The sequence below is a fragment of the Malus sylvestris genome, chromosome 2 (assembly GCF_916048215.2).
Source record: "Malus sylvestris chromosome 2, drMalSylv7.2, whole genome shotgun sequence".
Classification (NCBI taxonomy): domain Eukaryota; kingdom Viridiplantae; phylum Streptophyta; class Magnoliopsida; order Rosales; family Rosaceae; genus Malus; species Malus sylvestris.
In genome coordinates this window covers 13,332,112-13,347,734 of record NC_062261.1, presented here as the reverse complement: position 1 = coordinate 13,347,734, position 15,623 = coordinate 13,332,112, and the positions used below count along the sequence as shown (strand labels likewise).

The following is a 15,623-nucleotide window of genomic DNA, read 5'->3' as shown; positions in this document are numbered from 1 at the left end:
AATTTATCCTATTTTCAATTTCTGCCGTTTCTTAAAGCTAGTTTTTAAATTTTAAAAATTTTGACTTATCAATTTTATTTTTTAAATGACTTTTTTACCTTTTAAATTAACTAAAAATCCACAATTAAAAAAAAATTTAATATTTCTTTTGCATGTTTGTTAAAGTTATCGTGTCATTTGGTAGGACTTTCGGTTTAATGCATCATGCATAAGAAAAGCAATCCAGGCATACACACCTTTTATATTCCAACTTTCCTAATAAATTACCACACTTCGCGATGGTGAGCAAAAATACATTCATTAAAAATGGTAACTCGTTTGAAAAAATGGGTAAATTTTATGAGTTTTAGTAAAAATCTTCTATTGGACATTACTTGAATAATATTTTATAGACAACATGATGTGTCGGTTATTTGAATACATGGTGTAAGTCATCAAAGAAAATATTCAACAATCAACTACCATATCATTTGGTCTACAAAATATAGTCTTAAAACATAATCTTGTAAGCATGTTTTAAAAAATGATGCGTTACTATTTGATTCTTTTTTGGTTTCGTAAAATATGCACAAAACTTAGTCTATATTATTAAGGGAAAAGCTCTTATGGTTAAGTTTTCATAAAGTGACAAAATTGCGCTGTATTTAAGGGAGAAAATACTATACTTATATACATATAAATTTATCAACATTAAAGTTTTTGTGCATATGCTATGAAAACATAAGGAAATTTAATTTTGACATGCTCATGCCTATTCATACGAGCTTCATCGTTTTAATAAACTTAAGAATTGTTTTCATGAAGTTTGCCCACAAAAAAGAATTAATCCATTTAACGCGTATCACAACTTCATAAAAATTGACAGAGTTGAGAATTTCTATGAGAAACTATAGTATTATTTCATTATGTTTTCATGGAATATGCACAACAATTTTCAATGTTGATTAGTAAATTTTGTAGGCCTTGTAGTCTAATTTTATTTCCTAAAAAGTATAATTTTCTTTATGAGGTTTTAATTTAAACTGTGCAATGACTTTATTGTTCATACAATCAGGTATATAGCTTCTAAAAGAATTGTTATTAGTGCTAAATAGGGGTGGGCACTTAGAACTGAAAACCGAAACCGAAACACGAATCAAATCGAACCGTACCGAACAGTTTGGTTTTGCGGTTTTGAAACGGTTTCGGTTTTGAAACCAAACCGCAACATAGAAAACGGTTTCGTTTTGGTTTTGGCTTTTGAAAACCGCACCGAAACCGAACCGCACCGAAAATATTAATAAACATTTAATTAAATGTCCATATTATATTTCATGTTTTAATTGGTTGTTTGTTAGAATCCATACACTTAGTATGGGACTCAACTACACTAGAATATAATCATTCATCACTTTCTTTCGTTCATTAACTTGAAGGACCTTTGTTATTTTATACCATCACACACACATATATGTACAAGGGTGGACTAATCTTGTTATCAAGAGTCGAACAATGATCTCTAGAATACATCATTCATCACTTTCTTTCGTTCATTAACTTGAAGGACCTTTGTTATTTTATACCATCACACACACATATATGTACAAGGGTGGACTAATCTTGTTATCAAGAGTCGAACAATGATCTAATGAAGTCCACTCATTTGAATCATGATATCACATATTCTAGTATCAAAATTTCTCTCACGTTTAATGAATTCAAATTTATTCAACTTGTTTTATGATAAACATTATAAGGGACACCCTTTTGTTGCACAAACATGTTTTAACATCACAACTGCATGCAACATGCTAATTGTTTACATAACAAATGTTTTTTTCCTATTGCTATTGGGAAATGCTTATTAATATGTTAAATTGCAAATTGTACATTTTTTCTTAAAAACCAAACCGAAATCGTTTGAAACTGCACCGAACCGAACCAAACGGTTTGGTTTTATTTCGGTTTTGGCTTCAAAACCGCACCGAACCGAACCGCAAAAAAATTAGGTTTCAATTTCGATTTCACTCAAAACCGCACCAAATCAAACCGTGCCCACCCCTAGTGCTAAAAGATAGTCACTTTGCCTTCCTTTTGAGTCCCTTGTTTATTTTATTAAAGAGTAGTACAAGATGAATGATTTTTTTAGTTCAAATTTTGTTGCAAGTGGATTCATAGGTCTGGCACGTGTATGTTATTTAGAGAAATTATATATTGTGAAGATGCTACTATATGTAGTGGCAGATCTAGGATTGAACTTTGGAGAGTCTCAATATTAAAAACTCAAGTTGTTTAGATACAAACATAGTGGGAAGCACGCAAAAGAAATTTTTAGTTTATTCATTTAGGCATTTCGTCGAATACTTGGTGAGTTAGTTGTTATCAGCCAAACTATGTTGCGCATATATCAAGATATATTGATATATGCCGAAGTCACACAAAAGAAATTTTTAGTTTATTCATTGAGGCATTTCGTCGAATATTTGGTGAGTTAGTTGTTATCAGCCAAACTATGTTGCACACATATCAACATAAATTGATATATGCCGAAGCAATCTGATGAGTGATATTAAGAGAATCTGTTGAGTGATGTCGACGCAATGTAGAGATATGCTAGCAAACATTATATCAAACACTTGGTGGGCACAAAAGAGACCCATACCAAACATTTGGAGAATACTTAGAAGACATTCACATGTATATTTTTTTAACTCCGAATAATCCTAGGACCACCTTAATCCTAATACCTATGCCCTTGACTATATGGTTTCCTTTTGGTATACTAGAAGATGATAAACTATACTTATATATAAATAAAAAATTATTCAACGACATTAAATTTTTTTGTGCACATGTTGTGAAAACATAAGAAAATTATACGCTTCCCTACTCACATAGGCTATCATTGTAACATCCCACATCGCCCAGGGGAGTGGATCCTGTAAGTCTTATATATATATTCCCATCCCTACCTAGCATAAGGCCTTTTGGGAGCTCACTGGCTTTGCGTTCCATTGGAACTCCGAAGTTAAGCGAGTAGCACGCGAGAGCAATCCCATGATGGATGACTCACTAGGAAGTTCTCGTGTGAGTTCCTAGAAACAAAACCGTGAGAGTGTAGTCGGGACCCAAAGCGGACAATATCGTGCGACGGTGGTGGATCGGGGCTCGAGATGTGGTGGATCCCGGGCCGGAATGTGTCAGATTGGTATCAAAACCAATCCCTGACCGGAAGTGTGCCGACGAGGACGTCGAGCCCCTAAGGGGGGTGGATTTAACATCCCATATCGCCCAGGGGAGTGGATCATGTAAGCCTTATATGTATATTCCCATCCCAACCTAACATGAGGCCTTTTGGAAGCTCACTGGTTTCGGGTTCCATCGGAACTCCGAAGTTAAGCGAGTAGCTCGCGAGAGCAATCCCATGATGGGTGACCCACTGGGAAGTTCTTGTGTGAGTTCCAAAAAACAAAACCGTGAGGGCGTAGTTGGGGCTCAAAGCGGACAATATCGTATGACGGTGGTGGAGCGGGCCCGAAATGTGGTGGACCCCGGGCCGGGATGTGTCAGTCATGTTCAATGCACTTATGAATTGATCTCATTTATGTGTACAATACATTTATTGATAAATAGAATTTTCTTATATTTTCGTAGAATATGTACAAAAAATGGTGTTAGGGGAAGTATATTTGTTCTAGCTAATATGACTACATCTACATTTATCACACAATGTTTTCTATTTTATTATTGTGAGTGAATTCATAGGCTTAATGTTGAGAAAAAAAAATTCATAGGCTTAATGCAAGTTTTTATTATATTTTTTATTTTTGGTTTTGTAGAATATGCACAGAACTTGTACTAGAAGATGAGAAAATATTATACATATACATTAAAAAAAAAACTTATTTTTCAACATTAATATTTTGTGCATATGCTATGAAAATACAAATAAATTGTATTATGGCCCTATTCACATAAGCTTCATCATTTTCAATAAACTTACGAATATGTCTCATTTACGTGTATCAAAAATTCATTCAAGAATTTATCCCATTGTAGTGTGTATCACAAGTTCACGAAAAATGATAGAGTTAAAATTTCATGTGAGGAAATAGTATAATTACCTTATTTTTTCATAGAATATGCACAAAAATTTCAATGTTGAGTAATATACTTTTTCTGTCTTGTAAGTCTTTCTTAAGAAAATAGAATTTTCTTTATGAGTTTTGCATATGCTTTGAACACATGGGGAAATTATATGCTTTCCTACTCACATGAGCTCTGTCATGTTGAATGTGCATACGAATTGATCTCATTTATGTGTTTCATACTTTTCAATAATAAATTGATCTTGTTTGCGTGAATTATATGTTAACGAAAAATGACAAAGCTGAGAATTTTATTTGAGGAGACTGTAGTATAATTCCCTTATGTTTTCATAGAATATACGCAAAAGGTTCAACGTTGTTTAATGAAAATCAGCTCATTTTTTTATTGAAAATATCAGCTATCTTTTCTAATGTACAATTATTTGTTCCAAAACTATAAGTTTTATATAAAAATACTTCAAGAGCTGAATTGGAGAAAAGAACCTCCTCATTTACCTAATTGTCACGCTCTAACTAATTTCTAGCCGTGAAATTCCTTAGTGCCCTTCCCATTACAAAGCCAAGTCATTTTTTAAGCATTGACATGCTTTAATTGATTCTTAATGTGCCATTCTTCCACCACAAAGTATTAAATTTGTGTATCTTCCTCTAAAGTATAATAGATGTTATTCATTTTCTAAAATATTCAATTTGTGTATTTTCTTATAAAGTATAATGTTATTCATAATCTGCTTTTTCAACGACTTCTATGTCAAAAGCCTATGGTTTTTTTTTCTTTGTCAAATATATCATTACAACAACTTTTAAAAGTAAGAAAATATGAGCCTTTCTTTGTTTGTTTCAACAATTAACATTGAACGAGACTAATCGAGCTGTATTTGTTGGAAAACATAGTTTGAGACCGATTCATTGCAATATATAATCAATCTAGATTATATATGAATAGTTTTAGAAACTTGACCGGTAGATGTGAGTATAGATACTAGAGAAATTTACAACGAAATTAACACTCAACTCCGTGACATGAAAGTTCTTATCTTATGGAGACTTTTCAACCTTTTTTTTTGGGTTCATTTTTTTTCATCATTTTATTTTGGGGGAGCATGAATCATATTGTGTTGTTGGATTACACATACATATTTTCAAACAAAATAGTCAAGAAACTATGTATAGGGGAATTTGAAACTATGTTATAGTCGAGTTTAAAAAGTCACACTGATGCAGGGCGTAGCGAATAGAAACGAAATAAAATGATAGATATGATTGATAATTAGGGTCCACTATCTCATAGTGTGAGGAGAGGATTGAAAACCCTATAAGTGTGTTTGTTTGCCCTCTCTAACTTTCACTAGATTGGACTAGATTAAGTTGTTGTGTAATCTTGTGTTTGGTTCCAACAGGGACTAACTTTAATAGGACAAAGTGGGACTTGCATGGACTAACAGCCCCCCCAATTTTGGGTGGACTGCTAAGACCAATGAGCTTCGTGATGAGTAGATTTTATATTATATATTTTACCCTATTCTTAGTATATTTTGATTAATATTTTGGAAGAATTTTGATACTTTGAATTATATTTTCGAGTAAATTGTAGCAATGGTCCCTGAACTTTAATCAAATTGGAGCAATGGTCCCTCAACTAAAAATCCATTAACATTGGTCCCTCAACTTATCAAAATGTGTAGCTATAGTCCTTTTCATCAATTTCTTCAAAATTTTGTCAAAACATGTTATGTTGGAATAACCATTTATATAATTAGGATCCATCAACTCATCAAAGTGTGTAATTATGGTCATTTTCATCAACTACGTAAAAATTTTTGTCAAAACGAGTTATGTTGGAAGGACCATTGCTACAATTGGGTTAAAGTTAAGGGACCACTTCTCCAGTTGAATTAAAGTTGAGGGACCAAATGTAATGGATTTTTAGTTGAGGGACCATAGCTGCACGTTTTGATAAGTTGAAGGACCAATGGTAATGGATTTTTAGTTGAGGGATCATTGCTCCAATTTGATTAAAATTCAGGGACCATAGCTACAATTTACTCTATATTTTCAATATAGGACTTTCGTCTTCCTTTGGAGCAAAACAGGACCAAATGGATGAATTTTGGAGTAATTCTAGTTGGAGGACGTTCGTGAGTCACTTAGCTTGATCGTATCAAAATTTGGGATTTTTCTACCAAGCAGTTATTTTCTGCCGATGGAATAAAGAAGCAGTGCGCAATACTATAAAATGACGTTTTTGAGCTTAAATTGTGTTTTTGGAGCCCGAGATGACCTTTGATGGGTTCGTGGCCTTCTGAAGAAATGTTCAGAATATTCCAAACATTAAATCCAGCTATATTAGGCCAGTTTTGGAGCAGCTTGTGGGTCCAAAACGTGGCTGTTCAAATTTTAGGCGAATTTTACCATTTAATTTAGGGTTATGTTTTCCTATTTTATTTTATTATTATTCTTAGTTTCCTAGTGGGAAAAAGGACCTGTTTTTAGGGTTTGTGCGTGGGCTTAGCAAATATGATTGCTTTTGCCGTTCTTTTTTTTTTTGCTACGCTTTCTTTTATGCAACTTTGGAGACAGAGAGAATTGCTAGGGTTTTTGAGGATTTTCTATTTTAAGGTGTTTTCAATCATTTTCTAAATAATATTTTCTATGATTTCAATTATGAATATGCGTAACTAATTCCTTTTGCTAGGGTGAAGCCTTGAGCTTTAGCATGAATATGTGATTTTTATTTAATTGCTTATGATTGATTGCATGCATACTTTGAATTATTAATTACCGTGATTAAAACTATCTAATTGTCTTAATGCCTGATCATCATTAGGATATTTAGAAAAGTAATTTGATGCAATTTTGGTCGGAAGGTTCCCTGAACTTGATGCTAGCTTCTTGTGATTAATAATTGTAATTTCACTTAAGATGAACACCATGTCTTAAGGATTGCATGGTTTTTCAAAGGGTTTTCAAAAAACATAATGAGTCTTTCATGTTTAGATTTGATCCGAACATCCGGACGGGTTGCATGTTAGATATACGTTTTATATTGGAGGTTCCAAGTAGAATATGAATTAGGAAAATCCAACCTTCAAAGTGGCATGTGTAGATCATAAGTAATTGGTAAAAGTTCGTAGGATTGCTAGGTGATGGTGGAACCCTAGTGCTTTCTTAATTTGATTTCTCCAAAACTAGTTTCTTTTCTTATAGTTTTAATATTGCAAATTAGTTTACTTTTATTCATTAAATTCGTTTTTAATTTAAATAGGTTATAAAATCAATCATCTTAATTTCTACTTTACAATCATTAATTGGAATTTGGTTTGTTTCAAATTATTTAATAATCCTTGTGGAGAACGACCTTGCGAGATCCGCTTATACTACAATAACCTTGTCATTCTTGTAAGTATTATAGGAGTTTTTAGCCCGTTCACGTGTGTAGTAAAATCCCTATCACTTCGCTTCGTCTCTCCCTACTTCGCCCGTCCAATCTTCTTCCTCCTCACTTGTTCAACCATTTTCAAAACCAGTTAGCGCAGTCTAAAACCCATAATTTGACCCAAAATTCAAAATAACCCAGAATTTGAAACCCATTTTCAAAAATCCAACCCAGAATTCGAAACAAAAAACAAAAACAAATTTACAAAATTGTTATGTGCCTATCGTTCCATCAGTTGCACATTAGTTGTTCCAGTACCACCAAAATCCAAATCATTCCATGGGATCTAAAGAAAAGAAGGAAACAGACAGCAACTAAAACCAATAATTTGCCATTTCCAGGAAACTTGCTTTGTGAGGAAAATCACCCACAAAACAGTGGAAAGGCAGGAAAGCCCACACATACATATATTAATACATTCTTTTTCGTAACGGGTAGTGATTTCCATACTTTCTTTTTCTTTCCATGCACTTTCCTTTGTTATTCTAGCCTTCCAATTGAATAAATCGAAGGAGAATCAAGGAAGAGTTGAATAGCGAGGAGTGTAGGAGAGAAAACGGGGTGTGAAAGTCGCTACCCATTGTGAATTATTACAATTTTTCTACAGTGCTGCAATGTTATTGACAAACATCTAAAACATAAAACAGAAGTAAATTATAAAAGAAAAAAAAAATTAAACACAATCACACTGCATAAAAAAAACATTAAACACAATCACATTGCATATATTGCACCAACATTCATTGATCAAGGACCATGGCCTCCAGGAAGCTTGTTGAGCCAATTTAGGTTCATATCTTCTTTGATCACCTTTATGTGTACGTCTGTCAAATATGGTAAGAAGGGTTCCCATAAAGTTTCCGTCTCCTCGTCGCATATCACTTCATTCAAAAGCTCAAGATCCAAAACAGAAGCAGGCAACTCTTTCAAACCTGAGCACTGGCTAACGTTGATCTTTTCCAAACTGCGCATTGCACCAATATCCTCGGGTAACTCCTTTACTCTAAAGCAATTGGATATGTCGAAAAGTTTTACATTATTAAGGTTCCTAATCGAGCGTGGCAACTCTAACAAGTCTGCACATGACCTAAGCCTCAACACTTCTAAATTCACTAACCTTCCGATGTCCTCAGGCAATGTGGATAGCTTATGACAGTTGGTGATGCTAAGCTTCGTAAGGTGAATAAGGTCACCAAGGTTGGCAGGAAGTTCCACCAGGTCGTGGCAATAATCTATGTTCAATTCCACTAGATTTGGCAGTGCATCTAAAATATGGACGAAACCTTGATTGATATCGCACATGAAAAGAGACATCTTTTGCAAACTTTTCACCTGCTTGAGGAACTTGCTTATGGAGGGAATTGAAATACGTTCTAATCTAATTCTCTTAAGATTTGATAACGAACCAAGTAGTTCAAAATTATCTACTTCAGCAGTTGACAAACCGTAATTTGTGATTATTAGAACCTTTAGTTTATCCATTTTCTCCACAAAATCAGGTAAGGCATAGTTGTTTGTTTGAAAATTCAGAACTAGAACCTCTGCTTCGGGTACTTGCATGTTTGGCCATTTTGCTGAGAAGGCTCCATCTGCAAACAACACGCTTTAAGATGTTAGTGTGGATTGAATTAAATGTGCCCAAGTCTATTGAAGTCTTAGTATGAATGACCGTCTGTGTGTGCACACAAGCATGGTCTGTGCACACATACATGTGTGCATGTATAAGTATTTACTATAGAGATTGATGGAACCTGTTGAGATAGATAATAGTCGAGCCTTGAACGCTTGATACTTTTGTTCTGTCAACCACTTAGGAAGATTGTCCCCACATATGTTTATAACTAGTCTTTCCCTCTGGTCTATTGGGTCTTGACTCACCCGATGGATCGCCAATTCTCTAAGCATGTCGTGCTGGGTGACAAAATGTTCAGTGTAATAGCCGTCTGCCTCCCTCTCATGCCTGGATGATCAATACTAATTTCTTTCATGATTCGTTCGGTATACATATTGGAATAGAAAACTATAAGCAGCGTGCATACCTTGTGACAACAAGATTTGCCAAACTACGGGTGGTGAGTTCATGAAGGTTGGCAATGGTCAGAATTTCTTCATCTAGCCCATATAACTCCGCCCACATGTCAATAAGGATGGCAGCAGCGATTCTTTGGTCCTCGGGAAATGAACCTAGATCGAGGAAACATTCCTTGATGATTGTCTTTTCTTTATCCAAGGCATCTAAGCTGCTTTGGAGGCAAGCAAGCAAATCCTTGTCAGAATCAAGAATAGATGAACCTTTGCACCATTCCAGTACTCTTTTCTGCCAGATTTCTATAGGCTGGCCGCGAAGTGCCCTCCCGACCAATGCAATGGCAAGTGGGCATCCCTTACAGCGCTTGATAATCTTCAATTTAATTATCCCGAATGAGTTCAGTTACTATTTGGTTAAATTGTTCTGAATCATCTAAATGGTTTAATAAAGATGATAAAATTGTTAAATGTCTACTCTCATTCTAATTATAAGACGGTAAATGGAAGTGTTAACGTGTGTGGATGCTCAAATGTTATGCATTGCAGACTAAGAAATCACCTTTCTCGAAAGATCTTCGGAAGTATAAGAGCTCTTATCCTCCGAGGATGCTGAATAGTGAAAAAGAGCCATTGCATCCCCATCATTCAATAATGCCAAATGGTATGGAGAACCAAATCTCGGAAATGCAAATCTTGATGTGACCAATATCTTGTAATTTGAAAACTTGAATTGATCAAACTTATCAAGAAGGGACTCTGATCCTGACCAAACGTCATCCAGGACAAACAACAGAGGGTTGTGTCTTGATTCCTTCAAAAAAATTTGCAACCATTTAACTGCCATGAATTCGTTTTGGAAAGCAGGCAGCTCGGACCCCTTCCGTTGATATAGTTCATGTACAATAAGGTCCAAGTTGGGATTTTTCGAGACATTGACAAAGAAGATGTTGTTCTTGAATGTATCTATCCAAACAAAATGTAAGAAAGGTGTTAATATAAAGGTTGACTAGACATATCTGCAATTTTCAGATCAGGTAATTGAGTGGTCAAGCAAGATCTATATGTAGAAGAATTTGTGAACTTTCTTAATATTCGCACGGTTTAGTTTCATGTCCCCTTTGTTGTACCTTGTATTCTCTTTAACAAGTTATTGGTGGGACTGGCCGGCGTTTTACAGGGGTCTTTGCCCTAGTGCATAGTATACTTCTTAACTAGTTAGGAAGTAATACTTCACAAAATAAAAAAGTTAAAATCATAGATAACATACCTTTGACTTCTTGATCTTGACAAAACATTTTAGCTAAGGTGGTTTTCCAACATCCTCCAGCAGCAGTAAGCACAAGCATCGACACCTTTTTATCCTTGAGAAGCTTCATCTTCAACTCCTTCAACGGCAAATCCAACCCGATCGTAATGCATGGCGGTTCAGGCACCGCAGACGAACATTTAGCCTTTTCAGGGTGATTACTTGTCATCACCAAATTCTCTTCTATTCCAGAGAGCGCCGTCTCGATATTCCTCAAAGAAACCAACGTCTCCCTCGCATTCTTTATGCCCTGCACTTTGAGCAGATCAAACACTCTTCGAAGAGATTTGTCCAGTTGATGAAGCTTGTTGGTGTATTTGTATTTTCTCCACACGCCAACTTTGCTGCACTTTTGGACAAGATTTGCTGCCTCCTCCATTTGTATTGCAAAATATTCCAGTCCCTCTTTCGAGTTATAATTTTCGATGTCTTTGATGAGTGGCTGTAGAGAGTCCAGAGTAGATTTGATGTCACCGAGGAGGTGCTTGAACATTGTGGTTTCCTCCTGCGCTGATTTTACAGCATCAAACAGTACTTGAAATGCCGTTCTCAGAGCACCCATTCCGACAGAAGCCACAGACATATTTACGAAAACAAAGATACTCAAAACTTAAACTTAATTATTTCTCTTACGTAATCTGTTCTTGGCTGATAAAAGAACAGAAATTCCAATGGATTTATGGAGAGAATGTAACACATATATACACAACTGAACGAACTTTGTTGAAAAAACAAAAATGAACGAATGAGTTAGCTAGGAATAGACACGGAATTTTCTAGCCATATGTTTTGGCGATCAAATAACTTTAATTAGACTCAATCTAATAGAAGATGCAAAATGTTTTGAAGTGAACAATTTATATTTTTTGGGTCGTAAATCTCTATAATGATTAATGTAAATTATCTATATTCGCCACAATATATAAATAAAAATGTATATTTACATATTTGGGAGGTGGACTAGAGACAAAAAATAAATAAGATCCCAAATTTCTCTCTCTCTCTTAATGTAGTAACCTCATATTTACACCTTCCGAAAATGCTCTTATTAAAAATATACTAAACAAACAGTGTTGATGAACTAGTCAAAAATTACAAAATTATTACTAAAAATACTACAAATGCATTACAAAGACGTTGAAATTACAACTATTTTTGCTTTATCTTTTGTTACTATAACTCAAAAGCATGGACTCTTGAAATATTTTTTTTTTCCAAACAAACAATATTATGTATACTGAGAGGAGGCGATGAGTTTAACCACACAATAAGCTTGGACTCTTAGAATATTAATATTAGAAACTACTGCTAGCTTCTCTCTCCTTTCCCCTACCAATTAAATGACTCTTTGCTCTAGCTTGTGGCTGGTGACAGCCCCTCTCTCTCTTCTCCTAGCCTTTCTATTGTCGTAAATTTATCTTTCGTTTTAATATTTTCGTCGATAAGAGGCTTCTTGGTAAGGTTATTTTTTAATATCTCCCACTCCCAGTGACTACTTTAGTTTTGTGTTGCTGTGTTATTCACTTTTCTTCGGTTTACTTCACTGTTCATGATAGCTTTGTTGATGGTGTTGTTGGGAACAAAATTGATATGGATAGACGCTAATTGGTTCATTGTCAGTTCCTCTTGAAGTTGGCATAGCTCGTTGTCAAATGGTGTGTTCATGTTCGTTATATTGCAATTTTTGTGTGTATAATATGCAAAGTGTGTGATCTTTTCATCATGAATGAAGTTGGGGTTTCTCCATTTTAATCCTTGATAAAGATTGAAATTCAATTAAAATCTTATGTTAGATTATATATTCATTATAGTCCTTTGACTAAATTTCCATGTCAGCATAAATATTAAAATTTATATTTTCTTGTTTTTAAATATTTAATGCGTTTTTTTGGTTCCTATAATGCCCCTATTAAATATTTGATTTTAATTTGCTCCATATTTTTTGGCATTGATTATTGTCTAACTTTCTAAAATGATAAACATAATTCAAAAAAATATTAGTGATACGTTACAAGAATTAACAAATACCTAATTCAAATTATTCATTATCACCATTCAAAGCCTAGAGGAAATATAAATAGCCAAATCATATATTTTACATAATCGAATGCACTTAAACCATGTCCTAATGTGCTTAAATCATATAACCTAGTCGAATGCACCTAAACCATGGTACTTATATGAATGCACCTAAACCATGGTACTTATATGAATGCACCTAAATCATGGTACCTATATGAATGCACCTAAATCATAGTACCTATATGAATGCACCTTAATCATTTAGGTACTATCAATTAGGTGTTATCCATTCGGTATGGTCGGTTAGGTACTATATAGTGTATGTCCGATTAATTTGGTATGGTCAATTAAGTTGTGATTTCACATTCTATTTTCTCAATTTGTATTTTTTTTTCATTTATCTCTGGATTCACCGTCAATTTGGCATCTAAAAGCCCATTTTTCTTCTTTCTTCCGAATACAACGAGATTTTTGGTTTGTAAGTTTTATGGCTTTTTTTGTTTGATCATGGTTTCTGAGTTTTCTGGGTTCTTTGATTGGAATAACACATGGAGATTTATGTTATAACAAACATGTTAATTATGGATCTAGTTAATTAAGCATTCTTGAAAAATTAATTATATATTTGTTTCTCTAATTGGTTTTAAGAGAGTAATAAGAGTAAATAGGGAAACTAAAAATGCAATAAATTTATTAAAAAATGATTGAATGTGACATGGAATACTATAATCTGACATGGAGGACTATTTTTAGTTTTTAATCTTACATACGGTATTATTGAAAAAGTAATCTTATTTAGGGATTAAAATGAAGTTTTCTAAATGAAGTTTCTTTGGCTTTGAGTAATTTCAGCCTTTCGAGTTTGCGTAATGGATGACTTTAACAATTGGATGCATTCCTTTACTTATTTTCGTGCCTATTTCACTCTCAAATCCACCAATGGCGGCAACTAGTTTAGCTAAGTTGGCCTTTAGAAAATTTAGGGACCATTTTATACTCATTTCATTTTCAATTTTTGTTTGCAGTTATTTTGAAAATTAAAAATCATTTGGTAACTACTTTTAGTTTTTTGTTTTAAAAAAAATGAAAACTAAAAGCTACAAGGTTGATTGATGATCATTTTATTTTCAGTTTAAAATGATAGAATGAAGCCTTATCTATTTAAATAGTTTGATTGAGGTCCCAAGCATCATTTAAGGGATTTAACTCATGCATTTATGCATTTAATATCCCACAAATTATGAAATTTAAACAAATTCAAATATATTTTTACAATTAACAATTATTTAAAAATCAACAATAGAGTAATATTGTTATTCACATAGTTTTAGCAAAAGAATAATATACCCACGTAATTATTAATATTGTTTGTACCATACTTGACCAATCCTGAAACTACTGAGTACCGATCAACGTTATACTGTCAAGGATCCACAAGAGTTTCCCTCCAACTAGGAGACCAATCATAGCGCGACACGTGTCAACATCAGAGCCAATCACAACACGACACGTGTCAATGTCAGAACAAAGCTAGAAACTCTCTTCTATAAAAGGAGATCATTCTCCCACAATATTTCCTAATGTCATTTGTACTAAATCATTCACTAGTACTCACTAAAGGAGAGCTTGAACTTATGTACTTGTGTAAACCCTTCACAATTAATGAGAACTCCTCTACTCCGTGGATGTAGCCAATCTGGGTGAACCACGTGCATCTTATGTTTGCTTCCCTGTCTCTATCCATTTACATACCTACCCATACTAGTGACCGGAGCAGTCTAGCGAAGGTCACAAACTTAACACTTTCTATTGTACCAAAGTCTTCACTGATTTTGTGCATCAACAAATATAGTTTAATGGGAACTGCTATTAGCATTCCAAAAATCTCATCTACACTCCTCATAAGTGTATTTTTTTTTCTTTCTAATTATAGAAAGTTTGGAGTGCAAAATGAGATTTTTGGAGTGCCCAATAACAATTCCCTAAAAATTAATTATTGATATTTTAAAACATAAAATAAATACATATAATTAGCAAGGGTACATTCATAAAAAAAAATGTGGGCACATATTAAAATTTAAAATTATGGGTACAAATTAAAACTAAAAAGAATATTTGTATAAATTAAAAAAAAGGTACAAATTATAACTAGAAATATATGAAAAAATTACTAAAAAGCTATATTTGAAAATGATTAATAAGTTTTTCATTTTTAAAACTGACATACAATGACTTGTAAATAATTTAAATATTCAAATAATGACACACAAACAAGTTAAGAGACATTGATGAACAATGAAAAATAAATAAATTTTCAATTAATGAGAAAAAAATTGAAAAATAAGAACCTAATTTATTCTATTTTCAATTTTTTGCAGTTTCTTAAAGCTAGTTTTTAAACTTTAAAAATTTTGACTTATCAATTTTTATTTTGAGGAAATTAAAATTAGTTATTAAATAATTTTTTACCTTTTAAATTAAATAAAAAACCAGAATTTAAAAATTAAAAGTTATCAAACATATTTTAATATTTCTTTTGCATGTTTGTTAAAGTTATCGTGTCATTTGATAGGACTTTTAGTTTAATGCAACATGCATAAGAAAGGAATAGGATCGTCTCCGGATCTTCTTTGTGAAGATACGAGAGATCAATTAATCGTATTTATTCATTGTATATCGTACGGTTATAAAATATTTTAAATTGAATATAAATAATACTTAACGAAAACTGACCGTATGATGT

At 33.3% G+C, this 15,623-nt stretch overlaps 1 protein-coding gene across 1 annotated transcript; it reads right to left on the bottom strand.

Annotated features, from left to right (window-relative positions):
* Positions 1 to 7,903: 7,903 nt before the first annotated feature.
* On the bottom strand, positions 7,904 to 11,646 carry LOC126613949 (probable disease resistance protein At5g66900). Its single transcript, XM_050281583.1, has 5 exons — positions 10,820 to 11,646; positions 10,112 to 10,515; positions 9,564 to 9,925; positions 9,276 to 9,484; positions 7,904 to 9,113 (listed from the first exon to the last, which is right to left on the bottom strand). The coding sequence occupies exons 1-5, from the start codon at positions 11,439 to 11,441 to the stop codon at positions 8,272 to 8,274; spliced, it is 2,439 nt and encodes an 812-aa protein (XP_050137540.1). The 5' UTR covers positions 11,442 to 11,646; the 3' UTR covers positions 7,904 to 8,271.
* Between the last annotated feature and the right edge of the window lie 3,977 nt (positions 11,647 to 15,623).

Coding starts and splice junctions, on each gene's coding strand:
- LOC126613949 (XM_050281583.1), bottom strand. CDS start 11,441: ATGTCTGTGGCTTCTGTCGGAATGGGTGCTCTGAGAACGGCATTTCAA. Junction 9,926..10,111: donor CCGAAGATCTTTCGAGAAAG/GTGATTTCTTAG, acceptor ATTAAATTGAAG/ATTATCAAGCGCTGTAAGGG. Junction 9,114..9,275: donor ACTATTATCTATCTCAACAG/GTTCCATCAATC, acceptor TGTTGTTTGCAG/ATGGAGCCTTCTCAGCAAAA.